The sequence below is a fragment of the Cucurbita pepo genome, chromosome 11 (assembly GCF_057944985.1).
Source record: "Cucurbita pepo subsp. pepo isolate OVF chromosome 11, ASM5794498v1, whole genome shotgun sequence".
NCBI classification, from domain to species: domain Eukaryota; kingdom Viridiplantae; phylum Streptophyta; class Magnoliopsida; order Cucurbitales; family Cucurbitaceae; genus Cucurbita; species Cucurbita pepo.
The window spans coordinates 5780437-5802381 of record NC_141808.1 but is presented as its reverse complement, the minus strand read 5'-3'; the positions used below and the strand labels follow the sequence as shown (position 1 = coordinate 5802381).

Here is a 21945-nt window from a genome sequence, read left to right as displayed (position 1 = left end):
TTTGCAAACCAACTTGAATCTACAGCCTTTACTTTACTTACAATCACTAAATTTATTGCCAACATTACAAATAACAGACAATTCTTGCAAGGAAATTTATGAGAACGATAACCGATGCCAAGTCGTTTACCTATCTACTATCATATTCTACAAAACTCGATTTCTACCGGTACGAGAGAGTCGACAGATTTCCCAGACACACTAATAAGGCCGGTCCGACCTCTCTCAACTTCAATTTTTATGACTCCTTTTATTCTCACTAAACAGAACAACAGATGCAAGAAAAATGAGATATAATAAAATCGTACCAAAATGGAGGCATTGATGAATCTTATGTACTTCCATCACTTCCGGCTGGCCTTATCTTCTTTTCCAGGATCGAATCTCGGCAGGTTTACCAGAGTGTTTACGCGCGAGACCCCTTCCAGGGCAGACCATTCTATTCCCATTTCTGACTGTTCTTCCTCCTTCCATTCATCTTCTTCTTCTTCGCTTCCATCCTGCAAAATGTTCTTGCTCGTTTTGATGGTTCCTGAACGATTCAGACCATTTGGGCCACAGAGATTTTCAACCACAACTGCTGTACTGACTTGATCTACTAAGCTTTGCTGCTCATCCAGTTTGTTATTGGAAGCAGATGATGAATTGCTGTAGTTTGAGTCCAGGAAGAGGCAAATGACCGCACAGTCATCCATCTTAGAAGTTGGGTACTTATGTTTCCATGCTTTAATGGCAGTCTCCACCAGAGTTCGAGCTGCAGTAGTACGTTTTCGAGCTGATGCAACGATATCTACAACCTCTTTGTTTGACAGAACATCCCATATCTGAAAAATGAAACACAAGAAGCCAAACTCCAGACATGAGAAAAAATGGGAGGAAAATCGAGTTTTGAAAGCAAATGGTACAAGAAATTGATCTCATACTCCATCTGAAGCCAGAACAATGAATTCGTCTTTTTCCGTGAGTCGTCGATATGATACTTCAGGTATAGAGATAAGACCAAAGTCTTTGAGGCAGAAATCTCCAAACGCCCGCGCCATGGCAAGTCCAGGAGAGTTGCTGTCTGGAAGCCAGACTCGAGCAACATCAGGTTCGTCTTGGAGAGCAAAGATACGACCTTTACACTTACGGATTCTCTCTGCTTCAGCTGTTATGGTAAAAGAATTTCCATAAAAAATTCTTCAGCAACTGAGATAGCTAGTTATGATTCGAGAAATATAATCCATTGTCCAAAACTTCCTCATACGGTACGATTGTAAGTATTTCGACTCGAGAAAACTAAGTACTTTCATAAACAATGAACACTACGAAAAATAGAACACTTTTTTCCAGAAAAGTGCAGGACATTAATCCAAGATGCTCGTTTTTTAAAACATCAAAACGACGTTTCCTACGTTTCTAAAATTGTTTCTAAAAATTTTGAAAACATGGGAGGCGATTTCGAAAAATCAAATGAGAAAAAGAAAGAGAGTAGTAAATTTCATATGCTATATGTAATCTGAAGATCTTTTTCCTACGGCTTCCATTCATTTTCATCCATATCAACAATATTTAACAACAATGTAGAGCCCCTAATATAATACTCTACAGAGGAAAGAGCTAAGACCTGGAAGATTTGGCTTAAGATCCACAGTCAATTGAATAGCAACAAGAGAGTCATCTTTATCTCTCATACCCAAAACGGCTCGGGAGTCCCCAACATTTCCAATGACAAGATCCTGACCCTGAAAAACAAAGGAACTATTTTATGAGCAAAGAAACAACACACATTTCTTATTCGAAACTAAATTCCAATCATTTCCTTTCTAATACGAAACGGGACCTGTTTAACGAAAGTCACTGCTGTAGTGCCACTACAGATGCAATCTATGGTTTGGTGCATTCTGAGCTCCCAGTCCATAACTCTAAAAGCCTTAAGAAATGACTCCTTCAAAGTATGGAAAATTTCAGGTTGCTTTTCCGTTCCATCGAGATCGGTGGAGGCCCTGAACTCCTCATTAGCAGATAAAAAGGAGGTTGTTTCGTCTGAGTTTACACTTGCTGTATTAAGGCTGGTCTCTCTATGAACATCATCAGTGGTCAAGTTGACCTCCCAATGTGCACTCAACCTCAGAGGAAGGGAATCCCTCACTTTCTTCGCAACCATATGACCATAGGGACCATGGCCATCAAAGACCCCACAGAAGATCGTATCAGTTCTAGAGCCAAAATTCTGGAACCCAAATCAAAATCAGAGTCAGCAAATGTGTATATTGAGATGTTTGGAGTTTAAGATAGAAGGGATCAAGCCATGTTTATGCACATTCTATTATTATATGAAAAATGGACAAAAGATTAAGAAAATAACCTAAAATTCGACCCCACCCCAAGAAGCCATGAACAAAAAGAGAGTATACAAAAGCAAACATACAGACACCGACACCAAAGTGTTAGGAATAACGACTCTCCACAATCGTATGATATTGTCCACTTTGAGCATAAGCTCTTGTGGCTTTGCTTTGGGCTTCCCCAAAAGACCTCATAACAATGGAGATGTATTCCTTACTTATAAATCCATGATCATTCCTAAATTAGCCAATGTGGGACTCCCTCTCAACAATCCTCAACACAAAGGACGTCCACTGCACAGGTGGTTATTGAGACAATCTAAGAGATCCCTGATTCAAATTCATGATGAAACTTTCTAAAAAGATCTTCATCCACATAATTGAGGGGAAAAACACAGAAGTTGGGTAAAAAAGAAGCAACCCAAGTCAAGCAATCTGTGTTGGATCAGATAATTAATTAATAGAACAGACTCGAAGGAAACAAGCAATCAAGCAAGCAGTTGAATTGAACTCATGGATATACATTCGTTTTCCAGCATGAAATGAGTTGAAATAAAGAAGAACAAACCTCCCAAACAATCATGGCATCTTGATTGGTCCCTTTCTTTCCCTGCTGCGTGAACAGAGAAGCCACATCAGTGGCACCATTGCCGAACAGCCTGCCGGGGATCCGATGAAGTGACGAATCCCCAAAGGAGGAATTTCGAGAAACATTTCGCCTCTTAGAACTGTTCTTGCTCCGACGGTGCTTAGCCGGAGTGTTTGGGGAACCAGGAATGGGGCTCCTGCTTTCCGCAGACAAGCAGGACCCCATCCGAAGTGCCCTAACAATGCTTAGAATGCACTCCAGACCAACCCCCCAATTGACCTCCCAACGCCCACCACTTTCTGTGTACCGATCCGTCAGGAACCCTCTTCTGTCCCACCCGATTCGGGACACAAGGCCTTTCTTTCGATCCTACCTCATCATCGCAACCTTCACATAGCCATTTCGGAATCCGGAAATTGGGTTGAAGAAGAAATGCGAAAATCTCTGTCTCAACCCTTTTTCCTGGATGAATCGCAAAAGGGGATGCGGAAAAAAGTGGAGATGAATCTAGTTCGGCATACAAATGGGGTTTGGATTTGAGACCCGAAATTGCTGAAATCAATGGGAAAAAAGAAGAGAGGCGACTAGGAATCGGAAGAATCGGAATGGATTAGAGAAGAGGCGATCGAATCCAATAAGAAAGGGGAGAAAGAAAAGGAAATTCCAGAGAGACAAGCGGAAATGGTTGAATGTAGAGAGAACAAATAGGAACCACCAAAGTAATCATTCAACGTTTACAGGCTGAGAACAGATTCCCATTCAACGTGTTTTTGGACTTTTCTCTCATCACTCTCACAAATTCTGCCTAATTTCCACTACTTTTTTTTTAAAATTTGATGTTGAATCTATTCTGGATTATAAGATTTTGGGTCGGTTCGCCCACTTTTTAGACCGAGCATGTCGTCGGAAAGGATTATAATATCCATATCAATAGATATGATTGACACATATCAAGATGGAGTGGTTGGAATGAGTAGTCCTTCTTTCTACAAACCAATTTCATATACTCTTCCATCAGTTTATGATTAAACCAATACAAACTAACTTTGTAAGGATCGCTCCAAATAATATTTAAAATTACTATGAAAAAATTATTAGAAAATCTAATTTTACTAAATTAAACGGAACCAATTCAAAACAAAAATATTTGAATTTCAATTAAAAAGCATCATCATTCAAATCATTTAAACTCCGTGGTCCTCGTAAACTAGAAGTTTTCTAACAAAAAAAAAAAAAAAAAAAAAAAAACATAAGTAAAAATGTTTTAACAAAAGAATACATGAAATCTTCGGTGTTGTTATGACTGGCTACACCATATCACTCATCACTATCGCACCATAGCTTTGTCTTTTATTTGAAAATTATTTTGAAGAATGGTTGATATTAAAAATATTTAGTACTTGTTAGGAGCTCATAATTAATTATTTAGTTTTTAATCATAATTTTGATTCATTTATTTGTAATTTAATAATAAATCTAAGATTATTAGTGTAATCTTGAACCGATCATGTTCAAGTAATAACCTAATAGGGTTATAGTATATTGGATAAAGTTGGGTGTTTTATATTGGTAACATTATTGATATGACTCACTTTGTAATTATTACAAATGATTTTATCGAAATTGTTCATGGGGAGGAGACATGTGAGCGAGGGTACCCTATAAAATGAGTTTGTATAAGATTAAACCATAAAATATTTGATATCTCTTTATAAATCCGTTAAATTGAAGAGATTAATATTTCATAGGATGATCATATGCAACTCGTTTAATCTAGAGTGAGTTATGAACTCCTAACTGTGATGACTTGTTCTTTTATTTGCATAGGTGAGAATGACTTTTGTAGTTGATTCAATACACCTACCATTTTGGGGACTTGACCAAATAGGGAGCTGAGAACATAATTTCACGAGATGAGATGCACTCCTCATATAGGGTAAAAAGATGAGTAGTTCCCTTAAATGTTGATTTCGAGACTTAACCAATGAGTCACACCCTCTGACTGACTCGAGAGAGAATTCGTTTATGGTTGGATTATAAACAAATTGTTCATTAGAGGGTCAAGTAGTACTTAAGGTGTAAGATGTAATCACTAGAGTAAACGAACTTTAACCCAACTGTAATTACAAATAACACGTGAAGAATTGACTTTCTTGTAATGATTATATCCATGGATACAACTTGTTCTACCGTGCGTATAATTTTAGGTGGACAGTGAAATGACCTATAATTAATTAATGAGAATAGATTAATTTAATAATGAATTAGTTTATACCTTTTAACTGTTGAAATTAATATTTAACCTAGGAAGATATATTAAATATAAAAAAAAAAAAAAATATTACATATTTAATTTAAAGTATTTAAATTAATATTTAATATATTAGATATATTAAAAATAAAAATTAAAAAATAATACAACACTTAGATATTAAAATAATTAATGTATATTAAATCTATTAAATAAATAAAAAAATGTATATAAGACTTTTCAAAACTTTGTCTACATTTGTTTGGCCGAAGTTTGGGTCTAATTCGAGATAAATCAGAGTTGATTTTAATATGGTAAATAAATCATTTATTCTCAACATAGATAACTTCACTTCTAAGATGTATATCATTCGCATTTCATCTTGGACTAAATTTTTTCCGTGCACTTACACCTATCACAATGCATAGCAAATTCCATTGCATCTCGAAATAATGTAGGCCGTAAATACTTGCATTGAAACACTTTCGTTGCTGTGTGCTACTCTCTAAAATGTTCATATGGTGTTGTGTAACACTATTTTAGAATTTATAAAATGACACATCTAGCCCTAACATCTACGAGAATGGGTCCGATCATGGGAAAAAATCCTTGCAATGTTCCACTTTGCCAATGACGTAATTGGCAATGTCATGGAAGCACAGTGCATAGACTTCAATTTGCAGCACCCTTTCAATGTTGAAAAAATTCTATGGATTAATCAAAGTGGGCATCCTAATCCGTTCGGTTGAAATAAATGGTTGCAGCTATTTATTACCATAATCCAAGCCTACCGTTAAGAGATATCGCTCTATTTGATTTTTTTCATTCGAACTTCCTCTCGGAGTTTTTGAAACTGTCTGCTAAAAAGAGATTTTCACACCCTTATAAAGAATGTTCCGTTCTCCTCCCCAATCAATTAAAGATCTCACAAACCACCCTCCTTCTAAGTCCAGCATATAAGTGCCTCTCTTCTCCTTTCAAGCTCAACCTCCTCGCTGTACCTCCTCGCTGTCACATCTCTCGGCATCTAACTCTAATACCAATTGTAACAGTTCAAGCCCATAGCTAACATATATTGTCCTCTTTGGACTTTCCCTTTCGAGTTTTCTCTCAACATTTTTAAAACTTATAAAAAATATTTTATTTTTCTCCCGGACCGATGTAAGATCTCACACCACTTATGATAGTTTATTAACAAAATATATCCTCAATCAATCAATTTACCAATTTGTATGCATAACAAACTTCATTAAATCCTACTAATACTTCAACTATGCAACTCTCATTATAAACACATGGTCTAAAAATCTAAAAAATCTAAAAAAGTCAAAACAAGTATTCCAATATTTCAAAAATATAAATAAAAGGATTGATTTTTTTAGAAAACGGAGCAAACTTATGCCATGACACAGGGTGAGTGACAAACATTTCTTCCATTTTCACAAGCGCAAACACAATCAGATCCCCTCATGAAAAATACAGAACTAAATAATATTCAACTACAGAAATGTGTGATTCTGTGGCTTGCAACAATCTATTGGCTTCAAAATTATTTCAACCCAACCACAGCTTAAATTTGATATCTGTTTTTCCAAATTAAAACAACGTACACCAACACTGAGGCTAAGCTTTCCAGCAGCCTATGTTGACGTACCTGTTTCTTTCCTAGAACTTAGCAGTAATTCATAACGAATTTTCAGATTATGAGGCAGATACCATTCAAAACAAGTTAACTGCAGAAAAAAACATGAATTCAAAAGGGAGAACATTAAAAGAAACAAATTGTTCATCAGGCCTGCATATGATTTTTGGTTCTAAATACATGAAACGGTGGTCGGTCAATAGTTATAGGTCAAATGTTACCAACTTACATACAGTGATGAAGTCTCCCCAATGAGCATATGAAGAATTGATGTATCCCATAATTTAAGCCCATGTGTTAAAAGAAGACCTCAAGGAAACTACTCCCCACTAACAGCTACATACAAAATTCCAGTAATCAGCACAACCATACCTCTCTCTCTCTCTCAAATCTATTGTCAAAATAAGCTCCTGGTGGTAAATATAAATTCAGTAGAGAAGATACAGCCAACTGCAATCAAAATAGAGGAAGAAACACAGAACATGAACCTGTACTTTCACTTCCATTGGATCCACAGTAAAAACTGTTTAGTACCGGTCACGGCGCCTGCACAAAGAGCGAAAACCCATGAGAATTGAGGGGGAAATGGTAAAAGGGAAAAGGAACAAACTGATTACATACAACACTAACATGAAGAGCCGCTCATGATCTCCATGTGGTATTAAAAATTAATTAAGAATAAATATAAATCTTGAATTTCTAAGAAATCCAACCAATATATACATATATGTATGCATATGCAATGGGTAAGGAATTCCTGGATTAGGTAGGTAGAAAAGAGCATCCCAGGTCCTAAATATTCCCAGAAGCAAAGAGAACGGAAACAAAATAGTAGCTCTAGAAAAATGGAGCGGTTGTAATAGCCCAAGCTCACTACTAGCAGATATTGTCCTCTTATTGGGCTTTCCCTTCCGAGTTTTCACTCAAGGTTTTATAACGCGTCTGATAGGAGAGGTTTTCACACCCTTACAAAGAATGTTTCGTTCTCCTCTCCAATCAATATGGGATCTCATAGTTCTTAAATCTCCAATCAATATGGGATCTCATAGTTCTTAAAGACAAATACAGAGTACTTCCTACTTATGAATTCCTAGTAAAACTGATAAGGGGGAAGATAATACAAAATGTATATTAAAGAGGTCGAAAGATTCTTAGCTATTTGACCTTACAACATAGGGTATCAACTTGATAAATGTGATCAATATAATTTAATCCAAGGAGACTTGTAATCACTATGTTGTTATCTCAATTTTCTGAAGGATGAAGAATTCATTACTCAAGGCTGTTTAGCTGCAAATCGTGTGCTATGTTCATGCAATATCATGGAGATATATTTTGCTCAGCGTGTGAAATATGAACGATGGCCAAAGAAATGACACAAGATCAAGTTGATATAGTTATTGAACAGTACTTGTGACGATCATAGTCCCTTGAACGTTCATGGTCTGTTGACCGTGAGCGTGAACGGTGACGATTTCTAGAATCATAAGAGCAATCTGAGTCTCTAATGCGTTCCCGGTCATAACGATCCCGATCATTATACCTATCACGATCCCTGCTCCTACGGTCATTAAACCTTCCACGGTCACGACTATCACCACGGTCATGGTCTCTACTAGGTTCTCTATCAGGTTCTCTACTACACTCCTTTGATCTGAAAGAGAGCATCTAGGTAATGAACAACATACTAGTATAAAAGGGAAAATTATTAAAAAAAAAACAGGTATAAGAACATTTACCGCTGATCATCATGTCGATCAACCTTGTGGCTTTTGTTTCTTTCTTCCTAACAAAGTGAAAATAAATACAACAGAAACCACACATCATGGTAGTTCAATGGCAAATCACATCACGTCAATAGCATAAGATATCCCTAACTAATAATCATCAGCAAGGTATGCTTTTAATCTCAGGTTGTATACCTCTACGTTAATAAACACAACAGTAATACATCTTCTGGACACAAGCATGATTTGGAAAAGGAAATAAATAAATAAACGCAAATGCCAAAACACCCTTGAATTATAAGCTGTTAGAATCATATTCTAATTAACCCCCCTAAACTTAAAAAAAAATATTAGACTTGAACCATTCCATTGAGGAAAATGAACAATTAAAGAATTAGGGGATTGAAAGACCCATTGAGATGTAATCCCCTCTTGGGTTTCACACCTCTCTTTGAGCCAAGAGCCTTAGGGTGTAAAGCTTTAAACTTATCATTTAGGTCTCATTTGGTTTGTTTAGTTGTAGCCCCCTTATTATTGTAGTTTGGCTCCTTCTGAGGGTTTTCATTTTTTATTTCCCTTGTAAGCTTGGTTTCTGATTGAATTTAATATATACATATATAATTAAAAAAAAAAAAAAAACAAAACTGCATTACATTACGCTGCACTAAGACACTAATGGCCAATTGAAAAGTGCATAAACAAGATGTATGGATACAAATAATAATTCCACTGAGACTAACCAAGAAGTATGCATACAAATAAAATCTTATGCATAGTTCCAATAAGATTGATAGCTGATTAAAATCTTATGCATAGTTCCAATAAGATTGATAACCAAGAAGTATGCATACAAATAAAATCTTATGCATAGCTCCAATAAGATTGATAGCTGATTAAGGTACTCGAGAAAGAGAGCAGGCAAGGAATCATCAATGTTGTTAAATTTTATATCACGTCTCACCTCTTTTCACAATCAAAGCTTGCATCTTCTACCAATAAAAAGCTTACAATTACATATAATAATGAAAAAATATCGTTCTTATGCCTTTAAATGTATTCATTTCTCAACCAACTGCATGAGACACTTGCCTAACGTTAAATTGTTTGACATCTAGAAATAGATGCCATTAGTAGCTGGCCAATAAAATTTACACCCCTGATTCAAAATCAATCAGAGTTCAGAATTTTCAACAGCATTATCAAAATCAATTAGGGTTCAAAATTTTCAACAGCATTATGTTACACTTAAATGAACTGATAATTAAGATTTCAAATCTATTCATTCGTTAAGAAGAAATCAAGTTTCTGATACTTCCATTAAGAATACCTCGTGCCAAGAAGATTCTGTTGCCAGAGCAAGTTTTTTTCCGAAGCTGGAAGAATAACTTAGGATGATCTTAGGGTAACATGAATTTTAGCCACAGTTTAGCTAACAGCTCTTATTTGGTTAGAGGTACTAGCATGCAGGTTATTTTTTTGGTGGTCAGTTTTATATAAATAGGAGAGTTTTCCCTTCTACTTTGCAGCTGTATTCTGATAGAGAGTCCCCATGAAATTGTTTCTTACGGAAAAAAAAAAAAAAAAAACATTTCTCAAAGACTAGTTCTCTTTCAATTGGCTCTAGGGTTTTAAATTTTCGGAGTTTATCACAGGCTAAGCCACTACCAGCTTAAAAAAAAAAGCACAAAAGTGGACACGCAACATGTCGTACATGACACAAATATATAGCTTGACATATTATCGGCTTACCAAAATACATTCCCTATCTTTAAACATTAAAATTTTAAAAATTAAAAAAAAAAAAAAAAAAAAAAAAAAAAAATCTGTACAATTCTTTAAAAAGAAGAGATATGATAATCAACATCAACAATATCCTGTCTATTTTAATATTAATTTATAACTAATATACATTTATCTTATAAAAAAAAAACTAATATAGATTTAAAAAAGAACTAAAATCTTAAATTGTGAAATATTTTTTTTTCAAGAATGAAAACAGTTAAAATTTGAAATGTTAACAGAATTATTTAATACTTAACAAAACACATACCTTTCGCTGTTGCATGGTTGTCATTCGCCATACTTACTTTTCTCCAACAATAAAAACAAACTGTTTCATTTATTGAAAGAGTACCGTCCCTTCTTCTACCCTTTCTTCTTCCTTATTTCTCATCCCAGGAGGAGACACAACGTGGGTTTTCTTCTTCACCTTCTTCTACCTTTCTTCTTTCTTATTTAAGAGACAGTGTGGGTTTGTACTTTCCCTTCTTCTAACCTTCTTTCTTATTTTCTCTTCTCAGAATGTGACGACGTGGGTTCCAAAGATTTTTTTTTAAAAATATTTTTTCATGGTTTCAAACATGTCGGCATGCGTCCAAAAAATGGACACTTCAACAAGCATGTCCGACACCGACACTTCATTACTTGTGGTTTGGGCACCCCACACCAGGGGAATTAATCATATCAAGTGAACCGTCAAATATGATCCAACATAAATTGATTGGTTTTCCTGTCATCTCTAATTTTAGCCCCACATCACATTATTTATTTGCTCACATCCGTTGTACCATGATATTATCAAATCAGAGAACATGAAGAGCCATCTAATTTCCTCGTGTCACAAAAGAAAAACTCATTTGTCTCTTAAGGAAAGAAAAACTCACAGATAAAGTATAACTCAGAATCTCTATGGTAGAATTTGTACATATAGCAGCACCTGAACCCATTGACAGTACCAACTTAAATACACAACTCCAAAGACATTTGATGACAATACATAACACATCCAACACTTGAGTAACTAACCATTAACACATCTTCCAGTCTAGTGGCAAAAATATAATCAATTTTATTTTCCTTTCCCCCCCGCAAGAATCATGTATATATAACAAAAAATGGGTAATAACATGCACAGGAATAACATTATCTAACCTGAAGCTCTGCTAACTTTTCACGTATTTGTATGTAGCCGAGATGAAGTTTTCCTCCAAAATGATCTGCCAAACGACGATCACTGAAAGAAAAAGAAATTAAATGGTCTAACACTCAAAACAAAAATTCATGAATTTAACTTCATTCTGAAACTTACAAAAACATGTAATGCATGGTTCCGAATAACATTCTAAGGAACAATAGCATGATTCACAAATAAAAACAGAAATAACGCACAGTCTTTAGCTGGAAAAGTTATCCTCGTAAAACTGGGCCCAAAAGCCTGCTGGGGAAAAGGAGGTATAATTGTCTGGTCAAAACTGAGCACTAGGAAACCCCAAAGACTAACTTTACATTTTCCTGAGAAAAGCTTAGATTACTAAAAGAACATGTATAATTTGTAAGCTCAAATTTACCTGTCATAAACACTTAGAAAAGCCCCGCAGATGTCACATACACGCAGCTTTTGATCCGTCTGGGTAAATTCCAAACAAGTGAGATTACATGACACGATATAAATAAATTTGCACAATTTATACTTTAAAATCAACTCAGAAGTCACAGTATAAAGCTCATATACATTCCAAAATTATAAGAAACTTAGAAATTCCTCCCTTCCACTATTACGGAATTCTAATCAGCATTCATTGGAGGGCATCAAATCCTCAACGCTTCCTTGGCAAATGAGTTTTAATGATGAATGGTTTTGAAAGAAGAGGGGGTTGTAGTCAAACTTGAAATGGCATTTGACAAGGTCAATTGGGATTTTTTTTTTGGAGAAAACATTGACTGCATGGGCTTTGGCACCACTTGGATTAAATGGATCGAAGGCTGTATCTCATTGAAAAGAAATGTATTATTATCCATGGAAAGCCTCAGGGTAAAATTTTTGCTTTGAGAGGTATCGGGTAAGATGACCCGTGATCCCCTTTTCTTTTTGATATTGTGGTGGAGTGGGACTGTTTTAGAAGGCTTATGATCGTCTGAAGAGAGTGTGGTTCAATTAGGCTTCCAACTGGGGAGGGGTCCTTTTTCTATTAATCACCTTCAATTTGCAAACAACACAATTCCTTTTTCATCTCATTAGTTGGGGACTCTCAAAAATTTGTTTGATGTTGTCCTTGAGTTTGAAAAAGATTCGTGAACCTAAGTTGCCAAAAATCAGAGGTTATCAGGATGAATTTGGAGCCTTCTATGCTTGAACCTGTTGCTCAGACGTTTGGTTGCAAGGTTAGAAAGTGCCCAAACACTTATTTGGGCCTCCCCCCAAATAGTCCTCATCGATCCATTTCTTTTTGGTCCCACATTGTTGAAAAAACTGAAAAAAAAAAAAAAAAAAAAAGCTATTGTTGTGGACCTATTCCTATATGGCAAAGGGGGTAAACTTTCTCTCCTCTGAGCTACACTATCAAACCCCTACCCTCTAACTTATCCCTTTTCCTGTTGCCAAACAAAGCTGTCAATCCATGGAGAAACTCTTTCGAAACTTTCTTGGAGGGGTGACAAGGATGCCTCTAGCCTCCAAATTGTATATTGGGAAACTGTCGTCCTTCCCTTGGACCAAGGAGGTCTCGACATACACAATTTAAAGGATAGAAATCAGGCTCTCCTTGCAAATGAATTAGGCAGCATAACAGCGGAAAACTGCTTTTTTGAGAAACCTATTGATGCAAAATATGGACCCTCAGTTCTAAACGCTTACACTTAAAGATCCTCTTTGAATTCTCCCAAGGGACCATGGAGATTCATCTTGAAACAGCAGGGTTTGGTGACTGATCGGATCAGAATTGCTTTAGGGAATGGGGCCTCTACCGTTCTTGGAAGGGTCACTCCTTTTTTACTTAAACTTCACACAAAGATGCAGCTTTGGATGATATGTGGTGCGCTGATCTTTGTTTTTGGGATTTAAAGCTTGGTAGAACTCTTAAGCATGGGGAAATTCTGGACGGGATGCAATTGGATGCCCTTCTTTCACCTTTGCATCCTACATCATAGAGGACAAATGGGTGTGGGTAGCTAAAAATAACTGTGCTTTCTAAGCTGTGTGAATATAACCAGCCACTTATGGCCACTTTGAGGAGTGATTTCTGAAAATAGGTTTAGTGGAAAAATTACGCGCTGTGTTTCGGGTAATTAATCACTAAGGTCCCTCAATTTCATTTGATTAACCATATGATGATTTATGTATTTGACCCCAATAGAGGAGTTCCTTACCGAGTATTTCACCTTGTTTCTAAAAGGTTTTTCAGGCAAGACCATGGCACGGAAGTGACAAACAGGGTGGAGAAGTTAGTCATGGGCAACTTGAAGATTTTATGTTTTCATTGATAGAACGTTTTCGCATTTAGTTTTTCATTGATTTAAATTGTGTTAGATGCCTCCTAGTTTATGGGAACTAGGAAGTCAAACTGATGTTAACTTTTGTTTTAAGTTATTGTTGAACTATTTATTTAAATTGCATGTCTTTTAGATTATTATTAAAGGGCACCCCGCACATGATCTTATAAATTATTTTTAACATCTTTATAATTTATTTTGAACTGTAAAATTGTATTTCTTTTAATGGCTCCGACCGTTATATGTATAAAAAGTCGGGTCGTTACAATTAGTTCCACGATTTTATGCATAAATAGACTTTTCTTTTGCATATTTCATATTTTTAATACTACATTAGCTTTTCAGTGGAAAAGAAATATCATATTTGGCCAAAGAGATTAGGAGGATTCATGCAAAAAAGTTGACTCACAATTCGCACATCAGCAGCTGTATATTTGGATGAATCCACTACTGGCTCCTGCCTAGCAGGCAACTGTAAATGAACAACAAAATAACCACCATAAATAACAGGATAAGCTAGAAATACAATTAAAAATATGAGTTTAAAAAAATACATCCTTATAAGTAGAAAACATAGGTTTACACTCCCACAGCAGGAACCAGAGACAAACCTTCTTAAGTGCTTCAGCTTCCTCTAGTGCTTTTTGAGCCTCGTCAATCATTCCTTGCTCACCTGAAGGAGAGAACAATATGGATTATCACCCCTAATCGGAAGAGCTACAAAATAACGAACTTCCAATCCCCATGCAATAGAAACAAACTGAAAAAACATGATAAGATAAATAAAACCCAATAAAAACAATTAATGGCATACTTTACTCGGAAAGTAAATTCACAATATAACCAGATGTTTTTTTAACAAGACTTACCGAGTTCCTCAGCCTTTTTCAACTTTTCATTTATCATCTCCTGTGTATGAGGATCAGGAGCTACAACAGGTAGAGGAGCCATAGGTGGAGGGTTTGGCAGAGGTTGAGGCAAAGATGCCCTATCTTTGTTGAAAGCGTCTAAAAGAAGCATGGACTGTTAAAAAGGACACATTAAATGTTAGATAACTCACATTGAATGTTAACAAAACAAAAAAATAAGAATAACTATGAAACACATGCTATGGTTAAAATAATAACATAGATGATGATGTACCTGTTTGTCAGCTCTTTTAGTCCTCAATTCATCTATAACCTCCAAAACTCGAATTTTAAGATCTGTTTTGCCCTCAAGATCTGCAACAATTGACACCTCAACTTCTCAACAAGACTTCCAAAAAGTAAGGACATAAAACTAGAAGCAATCAATTAAATTAAAAACAACTTTAGAATCTCTAATACCTAATAAAGACACCCAGAAAATTGAAAGGAAAGGATGAAGAAATATTTTGAATTGATGTAACAAAAACAGACAATATCCTCAAATTAACTTATAAACTGTTAGGTATTGGTGATTTTTCTTTACATATACTAAGCAAAATGGGGTAAGAACATCCACAATTCTATTAGCCAATTCAAGAGGGTCGGCCACCTCGTCACACACTAGTCTTTTCCAAAATAACCAATACCTTACCCACTATCCCATTTACTGCATGTAAGGAACATGCACTACTAACAAACTCAGTCACTCAATTTCCCATTTTACTCCTAGAAAACATATTTAAAATAAGTGCTTAAAATTACCATCAAGGTCCAAAGAAACCTTGTAGTAGTCTTTTTGAGTTGCTTTACTAATGGCGCTGCTAGGGCTCCATAATTTGCCATGAATTGTTGAAAGTAACCCATAAGACCCAAAAGCCTTAGAATTCCTTGAGATATGTAGAAATGGTCCAATATTGATCACTCCCATTTTTCCACATCAGCTTCCACCCTAGACGAGACCCAGTGCCCAAAATTGATGCGACCATAAGCAAAGCAAGACTTCTTAAAACTAATTAGAAAAAAAAAATTGATTGTCCCTCATAGCTGCCCGAAATGTTTAAAATGGGTTGCAAATCTAGACTATAGACCAAAATATCATTGAAAAATAAACCAGCACTACAAAAATCATTGAATGGGGTCAGTCTTTTCCTTCAGTTTGTCCAATATTTAAAGTCAAAAGAGCATAGGAGAGCATTGCAAGTGTACAAATAAGGAAGCATATTTCATTGATGAATTCCTAAATCTCAAAATTTCTATGCGCAGGTATACAAATAAGGACGCAAATTGATGGCCCCACCCTAATTAAAAGAAAAGACTCCAATAAAAAATAATGTTACAAAAAAAAAAGTTTGATTAACGTACAACATATCGAAGAGTTAAATCGCACCAACTCCCAAGGCTCATATCCAGACTCTCATGCCCTCTAAAAATCCTATCATTCCTCTCTACCTGAACATCCTAAAAAACGACAAAAAAAAAAAAAAAAGAACTTATCACGAAAAGGAAGGTTCGAAAGCACCACCTCAATCATAGAGGAGAAGTCCTTGTTATGAGCCAAAACAAAATCAAAGGTCCTCAAAAAAATGAAAGACATTCTTCTTGTGTGTTCACTTCACATGCCTTTAGAGCTTCTTCAAATTTTTTTTTTTATTTATTTATTTAAGTTTCTAACCCTAAACGCAAAGGTTTCTGCATTAGGGCTTTCTTCTCTCTTTTTGTTCTGTCTATTTTTTTTTTTTTTTTTACATATTTTTATAGCTCGTGGAAGAATTAGTTACAATAGAATTTCGGGAGTTAGCACTACCTCTTTTGTGAATTTCCTTTATCAATAAAATTATTGTTTCTTCCGTTCTTCGATAGTTTGCCATCAACTCACCCTCGCTGCAGCCTACATTGTTGATAAGCTCTCTCTCTCTCTTTCTCTCTCGCTCTTGGTGTTCTTTCTTCTTCCATTAGCACTCTCTCTTTCAGTCTCTCTCTTTTCTCTAATTTTCTGTAAGCTCTCTCTGTCCCTCTAGGTCTCTCTTTCTCTCTCTCTTTCTCAGTTGTGATTATTGTTGGATTGTTTCTTTTTTTCTTTTTTCTTTTGTTTGTAGTATTGACTCTATGTTGAAAGAATAATATTTGAATGTTCTTTATCTTGTATATACTTTTCTTAGTTGTTCATTTCTTTCCATGTATGTTTTATATACTTGTATTCCTATGTATTTGGTATACATAGTGCACCTTATAAAAAAAGGGGTTTTTCTGTTCATTGTGCGCTTTGGTGCACCTCAAGCTTTAAAAAACATTGATCCGAATGCATACAAAAAATATTAAAAGAAATAGGCACTCTTTTTCAGATGTTTTTTTTACATGTTCAAGCATGTCTGTGCAGAGCACATCAAATATGAACATTTGGCTACAAACAAAATGTTTGTGTTTACTAGCATTGACCTATATCTCTATAGATAGAAAGGTGAAAAGATGTATACAATCCTAAAACTCAAACACATCTCTCAAGGTATTCTTACATGCAGTTCTAAATGAAAAGGAATAACATAATACACCACTTGTAATAAGGAGAGAGAATTATAAAAAGATTGGGATCATCCACATTTTGATACAACTCTTATTATTTCCAACAAAAAAAAAGGTAAGCAAACCATGATATGGAAAGAGAAGGAATAGGTCTTGGCATTTAAGAAAAACTAGATAAAGAAACCATCCAACGCTTCCACCAATTAAAACGCAAATACCATATTGGTCGGCTTCTTTCAACTTCTCTTTAATTTGCTTTGATAACTCAAGTACCTCAGGTATCTGTAAGAACAATCAATTAAATAAATAGATAAAAATATATATGTATCATCATAAAATAATTATATTTTCACTATATGCCCTAACAAGTACCTGGGTGACTTCAGTGACAGAAATCGCAATAGCAGCCTTTGCATCTTCTTCCTCAAGTCGCTTCAAGGCTCTAGCAATTTTCCTATCACACTCAATAATGAGACGATCTATAACATCTTCCAAGTCTCGGTCATAGCTATGAATTCCTTTAGTCTTTGCTTCTTCGTATCTAGAAAGAGTTAAAAGAACATATGTGGAACAAATGAAGTAGAATTGAAATCTTCCAATTCTGCCTAATTTGATTTACCATTTATGTAATTTGGAACCCCTTAAACTAATTTAGATTTAGATGGGTAAAAATATATACATCTTCAGCAATGGTTTTTCAGATATTTCTTAAAAACAAATTGGCGAAGGTATATTCACAAATACAAAAATTATTTGAACTCATAACTTCTTACCGCTCTAAGAGGACTATAAAATTTTCTCTTTCTAGTTGAATGTTAGGCAATGAATCATATGCTTAGGTTTTCCCAACAAACTGCCAAAACAAAATTTTTACAGCCTACACAATTTTTTTTTTTTTTTTTAAACAGCCCAAGGGCAAGGGAAAGAGAGAACCCTCTCCCAAGAGAGCTTCAAGAGGGAGGATAACAACAAAATACATCATTGTAGCTATGCACCACCAAGAAGCATTTAGCTTGTTTTATAACTATGCACCACCAAGAAGCATTTAGCTTGTTTTATAAGGTACACAGTACGACAAGTACTATATGCAATGGAAGTAAACGGAAGTAAACGTAAGGTTTAAAAGATTCAACTTAGTCCATATATCCATGAATTGTATCAGTCAATTGAAATAAGATAATAAACACAAATATCCCCACATGAAGGAGAAGTAGTATTAGTTTGAAAGTAGAAATGAACTTATGAAGTAGCATCAATAAGCTGCAGGTAAGGCATGCCTTAATTACAGTCATCAAAGGAAAAATATAAATATTTATAAGAGAAATACAGTATAGAGTTGACTGAATGGAATAGGTCTCCTTTCAGAAACTCTTTAATCCACCAGCGCACAATTAAAGTTCCAGTTCGAAGCCAAATTATGATAGCATATTAACCAACTCCATGGCTCTAGCACGATAGTAAGTTAGCATAAAAGAAATATGACGGAGTAATTCCAGCAATGCTATTAAAACAAACACAGTGGCCTGTAACTTTATCGAGGATACTCTTTCCTAAGCTGCAAGGAGTGGATTTTCGGACATGGACCCATATCCATTTTCTGAAACGGAATATGAATTTAGTTAAAATACTGTAAAATTAAATTGATCTGTTAACAAAAAGAAACAAGGAAAAAACACAAATCGTTGATAGCAGAAACCAATTTCCCACAACATTAAAACAAATTATCTTCAGCATTTTTTCCTTTCCACCATTCCATTTCCAGATGGTTGATCATCCAGATTTTTCCCAACAGATAAACCAACACAAGCACACTAACATGAAAGAGTACAAAACAGTAGCCGGGTGGTCTGACTAACAAAAGATGTCCCTAAACAAAAAACTAGGTAGGAAATAGAGGAAAGATTGAATTGATCTAACCGTGAGTTGGAAGAGCTCATGGGGACAAAGGCCAACTAAGAACATGCGGCACACATCGCGGTCGTAGTACTTGCGGCTAACTTCCTGCACGTCGCCATTTCGATTCGCCCCCATTAGCTGGTCTAGTTGCTTTCTAAAAGCATCCATGGCTATCTCTCCGTAGCTCTCTCTGCGTAGAAAACCTTCTCAACAAAGGGTGTCTCGGCTCCAGAGCGAGGATGTCGGAGTCAAATACAAAATTAGGGCTGGATTTGATTTGGGGCTTCCGGTTCAAATCTTTTTCAGTTATTTGGGTGGAAGCGGATTGCCAAATTGTCTTTCCCGCCATAGAGGACGATACAAGTAATTAATTTGATAATTATTATTAATTACTTAGCCTCAATAATATATTTAATTTATTTACTACTCCATTTTAATCATTTTTTTCAAATAAATAATTTAATAATTTAACTAGTATCATATTCAAATCCATAAATTTATTATACCGTAGAGATAAAATGAACAAAATATTTTTCTGAGCTCTTACTTGGTTTTTTATTAGTCATACATGCAACTTGAAGAAGACGATGAAAACAAAGACTAACTCCAAGAGTTTTAATTGGAATTTGACGGTAGAATTTGGGCACAAGAGATGGACGCCAGAGTTGGAATCAATAAAAAAAAAAAAATTTAAATAGAGTGTACCCATATGGGGAACAACTTTGTGTGCCCGTGCTCAAGGTGGATTCATGGATTATGAGCCTATTAGGGGCCATGTCCACACGCAATACATGTTTGAGTGTACTTGTGTTATGTCGAGAGGTCCATGTCCATTTTCACATGTAATACATGGCTTATTAAATGTACTTATAGCTCATAGCCCCCTCTCAGGCAGGTTATGGAGCAAAATCTCTGTTGAAAAGCCCTATGTCCATATCCACATGCGATACATGGCTTACTAAGTATACCCATGCGATGAGGTCCTCACTTGTCCATATCCACATGCAATACATGCACAAAATCAACTAGCTTTGTTGGAAGACCCATGACCATTTACACATGTAATACATGCACAAAATCATGATCAAGAGACACAATCCTATCAGGATTCGAGTTTCTAAAATAAAATTAAATCAAATTAAATCATGATCAAGAGACACAACCCTATCAGGATTCGAGTTTCTAGAATAAAATTAAATCAAATAAAAATAAAAGGAATAATTAAATATTTTCATGTAATCTCTCCGAAAATCGAGGGATTTTCTGTGAGACATTTATTGCTAATAGAAACATTTCTATTTCTCTAAGTTTCTTGTTCTAAAACCTATAATGCCTTATTGGAAATGTCTTATTTTTATATTCTTATGCCCTCCTTCTACGGTTGGCTTTTTTGCCCTTAATCTCATTTTAGTTAATTTCAATCCATTAATTGATGTTTTTGATGATAATAAATCTACTTTTAATTATTAACTATTTTTAGTATGTTGAACTGTCATATAAGGTTGAAAATAACGATTTTAACGACTTTTCAATCACTCAAATCAGAGTTAAAACGAAAAAAATTACAGTCTAGACAATGTACTCGACAGATGATGTGGCATTAAAATCAAAATGATGGACAAATCAAAATCTATAAAAGTATGACTTTTATAATTTTGAAAGAGTAACCGAGTTTTTTCTTATTATTATATTTCTAAATAAAATTATTTTTACAAAATATAAATTCGAATCTAACTGTTGCTTAAATCAATTTTTATTATTACTATATTATATTATATTATTATATTTATACAGCTCGACCAAAGGGAGAGGAGTTCAACAGCGAGACCTTACAGGAGAGGAGTGAAAGAAGGTTCATGAGTTTACTGTTCAAGAAAAGAGAAGAGAAAGAGACCCTTGACTTGTTTACGAGCAAGGTGGAATAAATAGGTGATTGAGTTAAGGAGAATTGATCTTGCTTGAGTTTCGTCTTGACTTGATGAAGGGGCGGCTTTCCCGAGTCTTTGAATAGGATCATTCTTGTTTCTGACAATCGAGTAAAAGAGTTCCAGAAAGGAGAAGAGACCGACAAACACCTATTCTATTCTATTTACATTCACTTCACATGAGAGTCTTTAGAAAAAGGCTAAAAATGCACTAATCACTCGACCCCTTTCCTATTCTGCTTTGCCGCCTATTAAGAGAGAGAATAGGCCCCGTTGAAGCGGCCCGCCTTTATTCATCTCTTCTTGAACTAGGGTTTCACTGTAAAGACTCTCGATTCGTCATCCTGAATGAACTACTGAACCTTCACCTGACCCTCGGCTTCTTCTACTGCTTGCTTTCAAGACTCGACAAATGAAAGAGACTGAACTACTGACCAAACTCTTGGACTCTCCTGCCAGTAAGAAACAAGCAAGCAAGACTGAAACTAGGGAAAGGTCCTCTCAATGCTCTAACGCCCCCACCGGATATGGACCGAACTATCTCACGACGTTCTGAACCCAGCTCACGTACAACTTTCTTTCTTTAATGCGGGAGAGTAAAAGAGTGAAATCCGGAAGGGAGAGGCTTGACAAAGCAATCAGCAGAGGAAGAGGAAGTTGTGATCTTGACCTGATGATCCTCCTGTTTACCTCCTCCCCCTTACTTGTTCGGCTGGCGGATGAGGAATCCCTTACTTACTTGTTCGGCTGGCAGATGCAGTATAGTACGAGAATGTATAAGCCAAGTTCGGTACACCAAGACGTTACACAAATCTCTTTCTTTCAAATAGGTAACTCTGGAACCGTAACCGAACCTATACTGTCTTTGTTTGTTTGATTGAAGGTAGAGTAA

General features: G+C 35.5%; 2 protein-coding genes across 3 annotated transcripts; both read right to left on the bottom strand.

Annotated features, from left to right (window-relative positions):
* Nucleotides 1-3697, bottom strand: LOC111805659 (putative protein phosphatase 2C 33). The gene is made up of 5 exons (XM_023690808.2): nucleotides 2896-3697; nucleotides 1823-2212; nucleotides 1607-1724; nucleotides 924-1147; nucleotides 1-824 (listed from the first exon to the last, which is right to left on the bottom strand). The coding sequence occupies exons 1-5, from the start codon at nucleotides 3139-3141 to the stop codon at nucleotides 345-347; spliced, it is 1458 nt and encodes a 485-aa protein (XP_023546576.2). The 5' UTR covers nucleotides 3142-3697; the 3' UTR covers nucleotides 1-344.
* A 3238-nt stretch (nucleotides 3698-6935) lies between these two features.
* LOC111805351 (U1 snRNP-associated protein usp106) lies at nucleotides 6936-19439 on the bottom strand. Of its 2 annotated transcripts, XM_023690399.2 has the most exons (14): nucleotides 19150-19439; nucleotides 18777-18829; nucleotides 17605-17773; nucleotides 17451-17514; nucleotides 14948-15027; nucleotides 14674-14827; nucleotides 14416-14477; nucleotides 14214-14276; nucleotides 11884-11942; nucleotides 11468-11549; nucleotides 8549-8595; nucleotides 8221-8463; nucleotides 7298-7355; nucleotides 6936-7219 (listed from the first exon to the last, which is right to left on the bottom strand). In XM_023690399.2, exons 1-13 carry the CDS (start codon nucleotides 19294-19296, stop codon nucleotides 7337-7339), a joined length of 1242 nt encoding a protein of 413 aa, XP_023546167.1. In that variant the 5' UTR covers nucleotides 19297-19439; the 3' UTR covers nucleotides 6936-7219; nucleotides 7298-7336. The 2 variants fall into 2 exon arrangements, with proteins under 2 accessions (XP_023546167.1, XP_023546166.1); XM_023690398.2 differs by having other exon boundaries at nucleotides 6936-7355; nucleotides 19150-19437.
* Nucleotides 19440-21945: the final 2506 nt, after the last annotated feature.

Excerpts from the sequence above, each read along its gene's own strand:
- LOC111805659 (XM_023690808.2), bottom strand. The coding sequence starts at position 3,141 with ATGGGGTCCTGCTTGTCTGCGGAAAGCAGGAGCCCCATTCCTGGTTCC. Across the intron at positions 1,725-1,822 it reads CAGTGACTTTCGTTAAACAG|GGTCAGGATCTTGTCATTGG; the intron begins GTCCCGTTTCGT and ends TTTGTTTTTCAG. Across the intron at positions 825-923 it reads TTGTTCTGGCTTCAGATGGA|ATATGGGATGTTCTGTCAAA; the intron begins GTATGAGATCAA and ends TTCATTTTTCAG.
- LOC111805351 (XM_023690399.2), bottom strand. The coding sequence starts at position 19,296 with ATGGATGCTTTTAGAAAGCAACTAGACCAGCTAATGGGGGCGAATCGA. Across the intron at positions 17,774-18,776 it reads TCCTTGCAGCTTAGGAAAGA|ATACGAAGAAGCAAAGACTA; the intron begins GTATCCTCGATA and ends AACTCTTTCTAG. Across the intron at positions 11,943-14,213 it reads CAGCTGCTGATGTGCGAATT|ACGGATCAAAAGCTGCGTGT; the intron begins GTGAGTCAACTT and ends GAATTTACCCAG.